The sequence below is a fragment of the Myxocyprinus asiaticus genome, chromosome 42, assembly GCF_019703515.2.
Source record: "Myxocyprinus asiaticus isolate MX2 ecotype Aquarium Trade chromosome 42, UBuf_Myxa_2, whole genome shotgun sequence".
In the NCBI taxonomy this organism is placed as follows: domain Eukaryota; kingdom Metazoa; phylum Chordata; class Actinopteri; order Cypriniformes; family Catostomidae; genus Myxocyprinus; species Myxocyprinus asiaticus.
In genome coordinates this window covers 10,107,501-10,122,352 of record NC_059385.1, presented here as the reverse complement: position 1 = coordinate 10,122,352, position 14,852 = coordinate 10,107,501, and the positions used below count along the sequence as shown (strand labels likewise).

Genomic DNA, 14,852 nt, shown 5'->3' with positions numbered 1-14,852 from the left:
ATGGTAAAATATGTCCTTTAAAATGGTAAAGTATGTCCTTTTAGGACATATTGAATGGGTAATGAAGGAAAAAAAATGGCCTAGGAAGCTAAAATTTTTTGCACCTTACTGTAAAAGTTAATTTCTGACACTAGTTGGAACCCTATTGGGTTTGATGCATAGGCTGCATTATGCAAACATTAGTTATGTACCTTTTTATATATTCATGAGTATATTAAAGGTGATACAGGTACTTTTTTCGTTGTTATAATTTCTTCCTGTATCCCAGCTTAATATGCAGAGTCAGCAAACCAATTATTGATATCACCTAAAAGTGTAAACACCGTGGCTCAGTTGTGCTTTCAAAATTTTCTGTCATTTTGAGCGGCCCCTCCAGCCCAACACAGCAATATTAACTGGACCAATGGTGTGAGTTTGGGGCGGGACTGTTTGTTCAAACAATGGAAGATGGGGGTGTTTTTTTATCTGTTTGAAAACAGGTAATACGTTTTGCAACTCCATTTGGTGATGCTAAAGGTGCAGAAATTATACACTTTACGTTTAATTTTTATCATCATACAATGCTGGAAGAATATAACTCAATGTCTACATAGCAACTTCTGTAAAAATCTTATAAAACTACTTTTTAGTTAGTGTCCTTTAACAGTAATGTGAAGTTGCAGAGTGCAGTAATAGATGTTATAGAGTGTTAATTCCCTTTGGGATCCTGAATAAAACAATGGATTCATGGAATTAGAACTGCCTGGGGAAAAAATGCAATATTTGTCACTCACATGGCTGTTCCTAGTATCATGATGAGAGCCTGCCAGCCATCTGCTGCTGTAAACTATGTTTCCTGCCTCTGCCACCCCCAACACACACACGCACACACACTCCCCCCGCATGCAGAGAAAGTGTGCAAGGTTCATATAGGCCTTAGGGAATATCTGAACTCTGCTCTCAATATTCATATATTATTTGCTAAAACCCATGATTTACCTAAAACAAAAGCTTAAAAATAAAAAATAAAAAACTAATGAAATATAACCACCTTCCTTCAAACTGTAAGGCTTTTGGCTGTTTACTGTGGGAGTAAATGCCATTTTCATGTAATACCTGTTTAAAATGAATAAAAACCAATCACAAAAGGACATTCATAAAATTAGAGCTTTATTGATATCAGATCAAAATATACCGATTCAAAGTCAAATTTCACTCATACGTTCCTCCTTGAAAACAAAGACACTGAAATTATTTTTCAAAGAGTAAAAAACAATGTTGGAATAGGTAGAGCAGTCCCAAAGAACGAGTAAGATTGTGTGCTAAAACAATAATTGACCTTACTGATCATAAATACACACTTAATAAAATAAGACATAACGGAATAACATTTAAGTTCAAAGTGACTAAATCAAAGAAAATCGACTTTGATTTGCACACGACAATACTGAACCAAATGACAGAGTCGACACACAATGATGCAACTAAATCAAGGAAATCAACCTCGGTTTGGTCAGAGTATTGTTGATGAAGGAGTCTTTGGTTGCGCCAAGGCTTTTTTTTTTATGAGCCTCTGCTGAATTACCTCGTTCAGTTGCCACTTTTAGTAGCTGTCGACCACTTTCTTCATGGTGAGAAAGTCTGGTTTGCCACATACTGCTTTGATTTGTGGTTTGATGGCAGGAGCTAATGAGGCAGCATGGGACATCACTAGCTGTGAAAAAGCCTCAGTTTCCTTTCAATCCTAACAGCTGCTTTCTCAGCTGTGGCTGTAGCAATATAAAGACTTGGCTTTAGCGAACGTTCGTGACCTGTGCACTATACATGGCAGATGAATGCCTCATTTACTCCATAATCACCAGACACATTCAAAAGGAGACTGAGATCACAATCTGGAGAGGAAATGTAGGCACAAACCTCAAACATTGCTACTTCCGCTATATGAGATCAGAGAAAGACCACTGCGGTTGCTACGGTTTACCATAGGTGTAACATCCCTAAAACCAAAAACAAGTAATCAAAATGAACAGATCAATAAATATAGGTATAAAAAAAACAACAACATGCAAGTGATAAACACGAAATTGGAAATAAAGCAAAAGGAAAAAGGAAACAAAGGTAAAGAGACAAAGGAAAACCCTTCTGTTTTAGTAGGTTTTTGCCTTGCTTGCAACCAATGGTGAAGAAAAAAAGGTGCCATGCTAAACAGGTTCGTCTTTTACCCTAGATTTCCATGGAACCAGCCATTTATTAAACCTGAGAGTGGGACAAAACTGTGCCATGTCAAAGACCTTGGCCAACCCCGAGAAAAAGCATACCCATGTTTTAAGTACAGGTACTATTTCCAAACACACACACTCCATTGAATTTAATAGGAAAATACTCACAAGGTCAACACTTGGGTGTCTAGCTGGCACACATTTGCTCAGTCACACACACGTATGTACTGTACAGACAGAAAGGGCATAGCGCTGCTGCTATAAACCTTGCATCCTCGGGGTCTAGGTGTGTGTTGGGTGGATTGATTTCCAGGGAGAAAGTTACAGCCAGATAATGAAACTAATTATTCATATGCTGCACATCACTTTCCAGCATAAGGCCTTTGGGGAGTTTGTGGACTTCAGTCCCACCCATTGTCCTTGATCATGTGGGCCAGCTCAATGATGAATTTCCCCTCCTTATACTTCTGACTGCTCTCAAAGGCATGCTCCTAATGGGAAGACGAAGAATGAGGGAGAGAGAGAGCATCACCGTTAGAGTTAGAAGTGATAACCTCAAGATACAGATTTGCTGATCTAAAAATAATGGACAGCTGTTTGTGAGCTTCTATATTAGATATGTCAATCAAATATAACAGCTTTAAATAGCAGCATTACAAGAGATGTTGAACTATACATGGGGTGTAAAACAAGTGTGAACGTCTAAATCAGAAAAGCGCTGCATCCGGTCGGGACTCAAAATGACGTAATTATAGTCTCTTGTCCCGTGTTGTTACACCCGTTTCACATCACAAGCATATTTTTTCGGCATCCACAATAACAGATTAGAGCATTCACATCGGAAGCGTAAGCAGCGCGTCAGAGCATAGCGTGAGTGTCGCGTGAGCTGCAGTGCAGCGGGGGTTTCGGCTCCGCGTCTATTTTTGCAGTGCCGCTTGTGCTCAATTAAAGTGACCATGCACTGTTGATGGATAAAATGAATGTGATTTGACACAAAAAAGTACACAATACACAGAATAAGCATATATTAGTAGTCTAATGTGTCTTTATACTGTATGAATTAGAGCACATCTGAAAAACAAATGAAAAGAACAAAAGAAATTTATAAAGGAGATTTAAAAATGTAAACCATTTTAAAATATTTTAATTATAGAATTATCAGAAGTAAGGTTTATCATTTAAAACTACAGTAAACTACAACTTGTGAGCCTGAAAATATGAGACTTTTATGTTGTATTAAACACAGAACAGGTCTATAGGCTTCAGCAATACTCACTCACAGCAGAGTTTGCTTTCATTTGTAAACACATGCACGTGAGAGACCATGACGTCGGTAAATTCAGAACTTACCTCATTCGTGTTCAACAATGGATACAAAACTGATTGTGAAGGTGGAGAAGCACAAAGTGCTCTATTGTTTACCTTTTAGATGCAAATGTGGTCCTCCTCATGTAAATAAGATTTCATGACGATCAAGTTTGTAATACTTATCAATGACCCACTCCTGATAAACATTTTATAAGTTATGGTCTTTATTAAAATAAATACTCACCGAAGTAACAGAAATCACAGTATTTTTCTGTATAGAGCCGCTGCTGTGACGCTATAAAAACGCTTCCAGTGTGAAAGCCCTGTCGAGTCTGCAGCTGCAGTTACGCTGTAGTTAAGCTGACGCTATGCTCACGTCTCGCTCAAGCTTGCGATGTAAAATGGGCATTATGGCAAATACCACTGGCTTAAATCTATTCTAGTAGCATACTTTCTTTTAATATAAGGGTCATTGAAATGACACTTATTTTTTATGTCCGGGTCTATCAATTAATTAAAAAAAGAAACATGAAAAGTGCAAATAATACAGACAATGACTTGAATACACCTAGCATGGTTTCAGATTCTGAATTAGACTATTTTTGCTTTTGTTTTACTGAAAAAATTTGGTTACTCATATGTATTCACTCATGGAGTAATGAAATCAAATCTTTTGTTGAAAATGGTATAAAAGTTTTACAAAACCTTTTGAAGACAACATGAATACAAAGATTAATTTCTAAGAACTTGTCTGGACACCCTTTTTTTTGTAATTAATCTATAACTGTTTGATTAATTTCTAAAGACGAATTTTCTGATGTGACCCTCTTTTGCTATGGTAACATGTTTGTTTAGAATGCCAAATATAACTGTCAACTAAAACTTTATGAGGCCAGGCCATGTCATTAATTCTTCAGATGCTTAAATATGATGGGTAAGCACCTTTCAAATGGTGAGTACTTGAATGTCAGCGAATTAAGCTCTAGGAGGACATTAATATCCCCTTACACATGGCTGTACTGTACACCAGTTGTTGGATTTCCATCCAAAATGTTTAGCATTTTTTAAGCGCATTTCTAAAATGTAGACTTAAGAAAATACGAATTGTTGCACATTTCCATCCACTACGTAATGCGCATTATCATGAATGACCTCTCACTGCTTTGGGGACAGTTTTATTTGCAAGATTGGAGCAAGTATCTAATTTTATAAAATGCATCCACGAGACACCACAGAATAAGTGTAATATCTGATATAATGTGGGCTGAAATAGCTGCGATGCCCACACACCGCCAGTCTCCCCATACCTGGGAGCACCCGCTCTCAAAACTGTTCTGGCGGATTGTGAGGACCCACTTTATCGACCAGCTGTGGGTTAAACACTTCTGTATGACAAGCGCTATGTTCAAAGAATTGTGTGCCAAGGTCGGACATTTCGGTGGGCTAGTCACATCAAGCTATTGCACACTCATAACACATGCACGAATGGTCAAAACACATCATCGTTTTACGAATAACCGTTTCAATCACCTTAATGCGCATTTTAACTAATGCGAAACTCTAGAAAATCCTCTTAGCGCAGGGGTCGGCAACCTTTTTGACATGGAGTGCCATTTTTTGTTTTCCTGGTCAATGGCTGTGCGATTTTCCGAAGTATGAGTCCACTTGTGAAAATGTTTCTATTTAGCATTTTTCTCATTTAATCATTTATGTTTCATTACAAATGATATTATCAGCATAACAGTTTGAGTGACAATTTTGTGCAAAACCCAATGATTATGATATAATCAGATCAGAGCATCTTAAGTGTTTTAATTAAAGAAAACCTGCCCTTTTGTACAAAATGAGTTAACACAAATTTGCTTATTTGATTACTGATCACGAAATTGTGTGGAATATTAAATATTTTTTGTATAATATCATTGTTATCATGTAATCACTAGCACGAAAGCAACAGAGAGAGAGGAGCAGGCTATTTATTTATATGACGTTTTTCGCACCTGCATTCCAGTCTACATCTTGATATAATCCTTCCTCATGATCACGCAGCATGTTTTCTTCAGCTGAATTGGAGGCTAAACACTATTAAAGTGTGATGAGATTCGCACTGCGAATGCAAGCCATTTGCGCATCACGAGCCAATCAACTACTTAGCCCTTTTCTGTTAATCGCACCTGCAAATCCTAAATTTTTATTTTGAATAGATTTTTGAACTCCACGATGTGGGTTTATGTTTTCTTTTATAATCGTTTATTGTAATTTTGAGTGTGGCCATGGTTTAAGGATACCTGTATACTGGGTTGGAAATCTCAAGGATTAATTGTGGCGTTTTCCTTATTACATCACATGTTGTTCTGAATGCAAAAAGAAACAAATGAAACATGGAATGTAGGCTGTCATCCACGCAGCCTGACCGAAGTTAAGCGGGCACGATAACTCGCACGATTAACTGAAAATTAAGTGCTGCCGGCTTGTGATGTGCGAATGGCTTGCACGAGTCTGTTGGGTATACTGCAGTCTCGTCACATTTTAACTTTTTGTTTAGTCTCCCATTCAGCTCATGAAAACACCCTGCATGATCATGAGGAAGGATTTACATCAAGATGTAGATTGGAATGCAGGTGCAGAATTTACATACATAAAATAGTCCACTCCTCTCTCACCATTGCTAGCGTGCCAGTGATTACCCTTCCGTGTGCCAATGTTGGCACGTGTGCCATAGGTGGCTGACCCCTGTCCTAGCGCATTACATTTTAAGTGAATTTAGAACGTTTATTCACATATCAAGTGTTTCCGTTCAGGATTTCTTATGCGCAATTTCAAAATGCACATAAAAATAGTTGGATGGAAACCTACCTAGTGACACACAGCTGGCATGCCCTTGCTACAACTCAACTCTCCAGAACAAAATATTCATGCCTTTTCTCCATTCAATAGATATATAGATAGATCGACAGACAGATAGATAGATACAGACAGACAAACAAACAGAGAGACAGTTAGAGACAGACAGACAGACAAACAGAGAGACAGTTAGAGATAGGGTGGCCAGACGTCCCGTTTTTCCCAGGACAATCCCGTATTTAAGCACTTTTTCTAGTGTCCTGACTTATTCTGAAAAAATTGTGTTTTGTTCCATATTTCCCCTCTCCTAAAATTTCTCTATTGCCTATGCGGCATTCCCAGTCATGTGAGTATACTAATCAAAGGTAGCCAAGGACACGGCTTGTAAAACTAATAAAATCACACTGTGTTATTTGAAGTACATGATTGGATTAAACTATCCAATCACAATCCCCTATCAATAGACGTCCAGTTAGTGAACTGATTAAAGAGTCAGTCTGAAAGAGCACACAGATGAAATTGCAGCTGGAAAAATGTCATGGAAGTGTGCATGTACATTTAATGAGGATCTTCAAAAAGAGTTTACATTTCTAAAAAAGGAGTCACAGACAGAGCCTAGTAAAGTGTGGTGTGAGATTTGTGGAGCTCGCTTTTCCATCGCCCATGGAGGCCGCACCGACATCACGCAGCATGTTCATACAAAAAAGCATGTGGATGCTGCTAAAAGTAAGTGTGCCACACCATGTGTTAGCAATTTATTTGTGAAGCAAAGTTCTGAATCTGACAAGGTGCATGCAAGAGAAGGACTTTTTGCTTATCATTCTGTTGTGCACGGCCATAGTTTTCGGTTGGCTGACTGCACTGTGAAACTGATCAAGAAACTGTCAAGAAACCAAATCTGAAGCTGTCATATGCAACATACTCGCTCTTGTGCAGCTGGACTATCAGAAATTACTGTAGCATGGCAACACACGTTTCCTCTCTCTTGGTCCAGTTTTGGAAAGAATACTACACATTTTCAATGGTCTGCATGCATACTTTCTGAAAATGCCCAAGTTTCTAAGAGACAATTTCAGCGATCCTTGCACTAAACTTTGGATTGGCTTCGCACTCAAGCAAAAAGCCACTTTTAACCATGCACTGGAGATGGAGCAAGACCACATATCAGCCACAGAAGTGGCTTTGCACATTCACGACCTAAGAAAAGTCTTGCAGGCCAGGCTGGAGGAATCATTCATACCCTCTGACATTAAAAAGCCGTTGGATGCCCTGGTTGAAGCTGGTGACATACAAGCGGATGATTTCTTTTGTGCAGTGAGAAACTTTTATTCAGCATCAGTGGATTACCTCCAAAATTGGAGTCACTCATTGAAGAACACAGAAAAACTTGAGTGGAGCAGCCTCGAACACTTCTACTCCAGAATCCCCACTCTCAGTTTGATTGACGAAACCATGCTCTTGGATGAGTGGGCTTGCGCGAAAACATTGTCACTCGTTGCATCACTGAGTGGAACATGAACAAGACGGCCGTGTCTGCGAGATGGACAGAAGTTTTTCGTGAGCTGGAGAGCAAGACCATCAACTTCGGAGTCTTAGCCAAGGTCGTGGAGTTTGTTTTATGCCTGCCTGGGACAGCTGCATCTGTGAAGCGTGTGTTCTCATTAATGAATGCAGCATGGACACCGGATAAATCTCAACTCAGTGTAACAGTTATGAAAGCAATGCTTTTCATACGTCTTAATTTTGGACTCGACTGCTCTGCATTTTATGATAAACTCTTGAAAGAGCACACACTGAGAAAAATTGCTGCCAGCGAAAAGAACAAAGTGACAAAAGTTACAGATGCGGATGCACCCTCTACTTCGCATTGATCTGCGCCTAGGTAAGGATACGTCAATTTCATTTTTGCTGGGAGGGGGCTGTCCCGTTTTCCACAAGCAGGAATCTGGTCACCCTAGTTAGAGAGAGTCAGACAAACAGACAGACAGACAGACAGACAGATAGATAGATAGATAGATAGATAGATAGATTAGGGATGTGCATGGTTACCATTTTTAACATTCGGCAAACCGCGAGGTTTCATGAATGGTTAATCGGTTTTTCGTCTGGAGTCAGGACACGGGAATAAAGAATGTTTATTGTAATGTAATTTCCTTAAACACTACTCAAAACATCAGCAAATAAAGTGTACAGTGAGCTATGAGTCTAAATAGCAATGCATACATCTTCAAATGATAAAATCTCGCATTAAAGTCAAACAAAAATAATCAAACTGTCACTACCTGTATTTGCGCTCTGCCCAGGTAGGTTCATACATCCGTGAGGCAACGAATGCAAATATTATCATGTGCGTGGAGTCACACTGCTGCGGTTAAATAGCGTCTTTGTGGTGCTTTGAATTTTAAATGGCTTAAAATCAAATTGCATTGAAGTTGTCTAATTATTGAACTAAGCATGCACACCAGAGTAAAAGGAGAAAACACTGTCTTACTGTTTATCAAGCACTGAAAATTTGCTCGGTGAAAAACAAACTTAATCATGTTTAATGGTGTAGCAGTCACTTAAAGTAGGCTACTCTTCTTCAGAACACAGCAACCTAATGTCGACTATCCGTGCACATCCCTAAGGTAGAAACAGACAGACAGACAGACAGACAGGTAGGTAGGTAAGTATGTAGGTAGATAGAGAGATAGACAGATAGATAGATAGAGTTGAAGTCAGAAGTTTACATACACTTAGGTTTCATATTTCATATTAGCAAACTATAGTTTTGGCAAATTGTTTAGGACATCTACTTTGTACATGACACGAGTAATTTTTCCAATAATTGTTTCAGACAGATTGTTTCACTTTTAATTGACTATATCACAATTCTAGTGGGTCAGAACTTTATATACACTAAGTTAACTGTGCCTTTAAGCAGCTTGGAAAATGATGGAGTCAATTGGATGTGTACCTATGGATGTATCTTAAGGACTATCTTCAAACTCAGTGCCTCTTTGCTTGACATCATGGGAAAATCAAAAGAAATCAGCCAAGACCTCAGAAAAAAAAAAAACTGTGGACCTCCACAAGTCTGGATCATCCTTGGGAGCAATTTCCAAATGCTTGAAGGTACCACGTTCATCTGTACAAACAATAGTACGCACCAAGTATAAACACCAGTTCTGTCTGGAGGAATGGGCTAAAATTCCAGCAACTTATTGTGAGAAGCTTGTAGAAGGCTACCCAAAATATCTGACCCAAGTTAAACAATTTAAAGGTAACGCTACCAAATACTAACAAAGTGTATGTAAACTTCTTACCCACTGGGAATGTGATGAAAGGAATAAAAACTGAAAAAAATCATTCTCTCTACTGTTATTCTGACATTTCACATTCTTAAAATAAAGTAGTGATCCTAACTGACCTAAGACAGGGAAGGTTTTCTACGAATAAATGTCAGGACTTGTGAATCAAGTTTAAATGTATTTGGCTAAGGTATATGTAAACTTCTGATTTCAACTGTAGATAGATAGATATAGAGACAGATAGACAGAGAGAGAGAGACAGTTAGAGACAGACAGACAGGCAGACAGACAGATAGATAGATAGATAGATAGATAGATAGCATGCAATGCAATGCGAGATGTTCTTTTGACATCTTTTAATTCAGTTGAATAATTCCTTAATTAGTGAATTCACTAGTTTAAGTCCTAAACTGTGACAACAACAGCATTCAAAGCCCAGGGATCAAAATGTTTTGTCTAGGTCTAGGACACCACATGGTACTTAAAGGTTGTCAGGAGTAGATTAGTGACGTGGTATGCGGGTCACGAAGGTATGGTAAAGCCACTTAGATAAAGTCTCTCTCTCAATGAGTTGTCTCCGAGCCTGTAGCATGAACCTTATCTCTCACTTGAGATATAGTGATGAGTTATCTCAACAGGCTGGGGAAAGCTTTCAAAGAGTAAGTCTCCATGTCCGGTGTTAGCAGTTTACAAATGTGTGTATGCCTCCTGAGTGTCTGTCTGTGGTAAGAGGTCTCAAAGAAAGTGTGAGTGTATGTGTCCAGTGTGATTCAGAACTCACATATTTCCAGCCCAGAGTGGTTTTACAGTTCTCACAGTAGATGTCTGCCACTGCATGAAGACCAGTAAGCAGTACCCTCTCTTCTGCTGGACCACACCCCACATTCACCCTGATTGAGAAAAAGAGGATGTCAAGATTACAAAAAAAGTACACTTTTGAACGGTTCTACAATGTTTAAATTAAACCATGTTACCATGTTGAGCTTTACTGTGTTACATCTTGTTCGGGCAGGATGTTAAGCGAAAAGCAAACTACAGGACTTACACTGAGTTGAAGAGGTAGGCCCTGCCTTGGCTCCCTTGAAAAGACTGCAATGGAAATAAGAGAGAAAAAGATCAGGTTGCTTCTGCAATCTCTGAACAGACTAGAATTAAAAATTGCGGCCACATGTGTTACATCAGATAATTTCAAATCATATTTTTATTGTGTTTCAGACAATCTTTTGAAAAATCTAATTCCTTTTCGCTGCTCCATTCATGGCCTTGGCAGATGGGGTTTCCCAGGGATGATGTGAAAAAGGGACAGGACTGTGATTACGGATTTGAAAGCGGTCCGGCCATATGGGCATGGATCAAAAGATCATTAGGGTGGTTTCATATTGACTGAGCCCTATTGAACAATATACCAATGAAGGCCTTCTTTCTTTATCTTAAGCTTAAATAGCCTACAGGACCTACTTGAAACTATGCCAACAATAAAATAAGAACATTATTAGACGTAATGTTCCATTCATAATGCATACACATTTTGTTCTTTAGCATCAATCCAGTACTAAACCTCTCTGGATAAACGTTGGAAATGTTGGTTCACATTTTTCTGGACAAGTTTTACAATTTAATGATAAAATCTAAAACACAAGCTTCCTATTGTACTAAACAAAACTCTATTAAACTACTTGTTATGCTACTCAAATTACATGTTCCTCCATTCTGACCTTTATTTGGTTTAGGGGGATTTTAAATGAATTCAAATCTAATTATCATTTCACCCTCGATTCAACTTTTTCAGGCTGGATATCACTGTATTTGTCTTACAAAAATATTATGTGAACAACTAATTAATGAAATGAAAACAATCTAATCTGTAAACACACACAGCACACATACATAGCCCATCAACAAGTTTTTTATTCTATTTCTAATTTTTATTATTGTTATTTATTCAAATTTTTTATTTAGTTTTTATTTCTGGGGTTTCTGGAATCATTCTCTCTACTATTATTCTGACATTTCACATTCTTAAAATAAAGTAGTCATCCTAACTGACCTAAGATAGGGAATGTTTTCTAAGATTAAATGACAGGAATTGTGAAAAACTGAGTGTAAATGCATTTGGCTAGGTGTATGTAAACTTCTGACTTATATAATATATATACACTACCAGTCAAAAGTTTTGAAACACTTGACTGAAATGTTTCTCATGATCTTAAAAATCTTTTGATCTGAAGGCGTATGCTTAAATGTTTGAAATTAGTTTTGTAGACAAAAATATAATTGTGCCACAATATTAATTTATTTCATTATAAATCTAAAATGTAATTTAAAAAAAAAGTTTTTGAAATGGATGACTTGGACCAAATAATAAAGAAAAGCAGCCAATAATGCCCAACATAGATGGGAACTCCTTCAATGCTGTTTAAAAAGTATCCCAGGGTGATACCTCAAGAAGTTGGTTGAGAAAATGTCAAGAGTACATGTCTGCAAATTCTAGGCAAAGGGTGACTACTTTGAAGATGCTAAAATATAACACTGTTTTGATTTATTTTGGATTTTGTTTAGTCACAACATAATTCCCATAGTTCCATTTATGTTATTCCATAGTTTTGATGACTTTACTATAATTCTAAAATGTAAAAAAAATTATAATAAAGAATGAGTAAGTGTTTCAAAACTTTTGACCGGTAGCGTATATATATATATACAGTTGTGCTCAAAAGTTTGCATACCCTGGCAGAAACTGTGAAATTTTGGCATTGATTTTGAAAATATGACTGATCATGCAAAAAAACTGTCTTTTATTTAAGAATAGTGATCATATGAAACCATTTATTATCACTTAGTTGTTTGGCTCCTTTTTAAATCACAATGATAACAGAAATCACACAAATGGCCCTGATCAAAAGTTTACATACCCTTGAATGTTTGGCCTTGTTACAGACACACAAGGTGACACACACATGTTTAAATGGCAATTAAAGGTTAATTTCCCACACCTGTGGCTTTTTAAATTGCAATTAGTGTCTGTGTATAAATAGTCAATGAGTTTGTTAGCTGTCACGTGGATGCACTGAGCAGGCTAGATACTGAGCCAAGGGGAGCAGAAAAGAACTGTCAAAAGACCTGCGTAACAAGGTAATGAACTTTATAAAGATGGAAAAGGATATAAAAAGATATCCAAAGCCTTGAAATGCCAGTCAGTACTGTTCAATCACTTATTAAGAAGTGGAAAATTCGGGGATCTCTTGATACCAAGCCAAGGTCAGGTAGACCAAGAAAGATTTCAGCCACAACTGCCAGAAGAATTGTTCAGGACACAAAGAAAAACCCACAGGTAACCTCAGGAGAAATACAGGCTGCTCTGGAAAAAAACGGTGTGGTTGTTTCAAGGAGCACAATACGAAGATACTTGAACAAAAATGAGCTGCATGGTCGAGTTGCCAGAAAGAAACCTTTACTGCGCCAATGCCACAAAAAAGCCCGGTTACAATATGCCCCACAACACATTGACACGCCTCACAGCTTCTGGCACACTGTAATTTGGAATGACGAGACCAAAATAGAGCTTTATGGTCACAACCATTAGCGCTATGTTTGGAGAGGGGTCAACAAGGCCTATAGTGAAAAGAATACCATCCCCACTGTGAAGCATGGTGGTGGCTCACTGATGTTTTGGGGGTGTGTGAGCTCTAAAGGCATGGGGAATCTTGTGAAAATTGATGGCAAAATGAATGCAGCATTTTATCAGAAAATACTGGCAGACAATTTGCATTCTTCTGCACGAAATCTGCGCATGGGACGCTCTTGGACTTTCCAGCACGACAATGACCCTAAGCACAAGGCCAAGTTGACCCTCCAGTGGTTACAGCAGAAAAAGGTGAAGGTTCTGGAGTGGCAATCACAGTCTCCTGACCTTAATATCATCGAGCCACTCTGGGGAGATCTCAAACGTGTGGTTCATGCAAGATGACCAAAGACTTTGCATGACCTGGAGGCAATTTGCCAAGACGAATGGGCAACTATACCACCTGCAAGAATTTGGGGCCTCATAGACAACTATTACAAAAGACTGCACGTTGTCTTTGATGCTAAAGGGGGCAATACACGGTATTAAGAACTAAGGGTATGCAGACTTTTGAACAGGGGTCATTTCATTGTTTTCTTTGTTGCCATGTTTTGTTTTATGATTGTGCCATTCTGTTATAACCTACAGTTGAATATGAATCCCATAAGAAATAAAAGAAATGTGTTTTGCCTGCTCACTCATGTTTTCTTTAAAAATGGTACATATATTACCAATTCTCCAAGGATATGCAAACTTTTGAGCACAACTGTATATATATATATATATATTTGAGTGTAAAAATCACCGGACTTGAACAATCTGGTAGCAATAGTGTCACGGAAAATCTCGTGAGCGTGCATGGACCATCGGATTTCCGAGCGATGGACACCAGTTGGGACTGTTATGCGCGAGGTTGAAGCGCATTTTCTTTCTGTTCTGTGGGTTATTAAGGATTTTATGGCTACATCAATGTTGGATAATGATCTATATAATTTAGCCTTGGGTACACAATTTTTCTCTGCATGCCAACATGTCACACTTTAATATAGGTACAATGTTTCTCTCCATGTGGAATGTTAATGGGCTGGGGCACCCTATAAAAAGATGGTATCTTTTCTTAAGCGTTAAAAAATTTGATGTAGTGTTCCTTCAAGAAACGCACCTTTCTCCACAGGGAACTGAAAAACTTGGCAGGGCATGGGGTGGGCATGTGTTTTGTAGTGCTGGTTTGAGTAAGAGCAGGGGAGTCATCACATTGATAAGTAAGCATTTACAATTTAAATGTCTCAAACAGATTAAAGATAATTTAGGAAGAGTCATTATTGTTTTGGCTAAAATACAGGGGCGAAATCTTATTTTGGCTAATATTTATGCACCCAACGCTGATGATCAGAACTTTTTTATTTATCTTGAGGGGAAGCTACAAGCAGCTGGGATCCTTCATGATATGGTTTTGGGTGGAGACTTCAATCTTTTAATGGATCCAGTCCTTGATCATAGTGATGCAAAGGTGTGTAGACCCTTTAGAGCAACACTGACACTACAGAGGATGTGTAAAAATCTTGGTCTTACAGACATTTGAAGACTTCTGAATCTATATGTAAAGACTACACCTTTTTTTCATCAGTTCATAAGATTTACTCTAGAATA

General features: G+C 38.1%; 1 protein-coding gene across 1 annotated transcript in view; it reads right to left on the bottom strand.

Annotated features, from left to right (window-relative positions):
- Positions 1-1,148: 1,148 nt before the first annotated feature.
- The window catches only part of ypel2a (yippee-like 2a), a 29,095-nt gene continuing 15,391 nt past the window's right edge, over positions 1,149-14,852 (bottom strand). The window contains exons 3-5 of the mRNA XM_051684575.1: positions 10,686-10,729; positions 10,422-10,530; positions 1,149-2,689 (exon numbers count right to left, since the gene is read on the bottom strand). Of these exons, the coding sequence (XP_051540535.1) occupies positions 2,600-2,689; positions 10,422-10,530; positions 10,686-10,729 (243 nt within the window). The 3' untranslated portion in view covers positions 1,149-2,599. The remainder of the gene's footprint in view (positions 2,690-10,421; positions 10,531-10,685; positions 10,730-14,852) is intronic.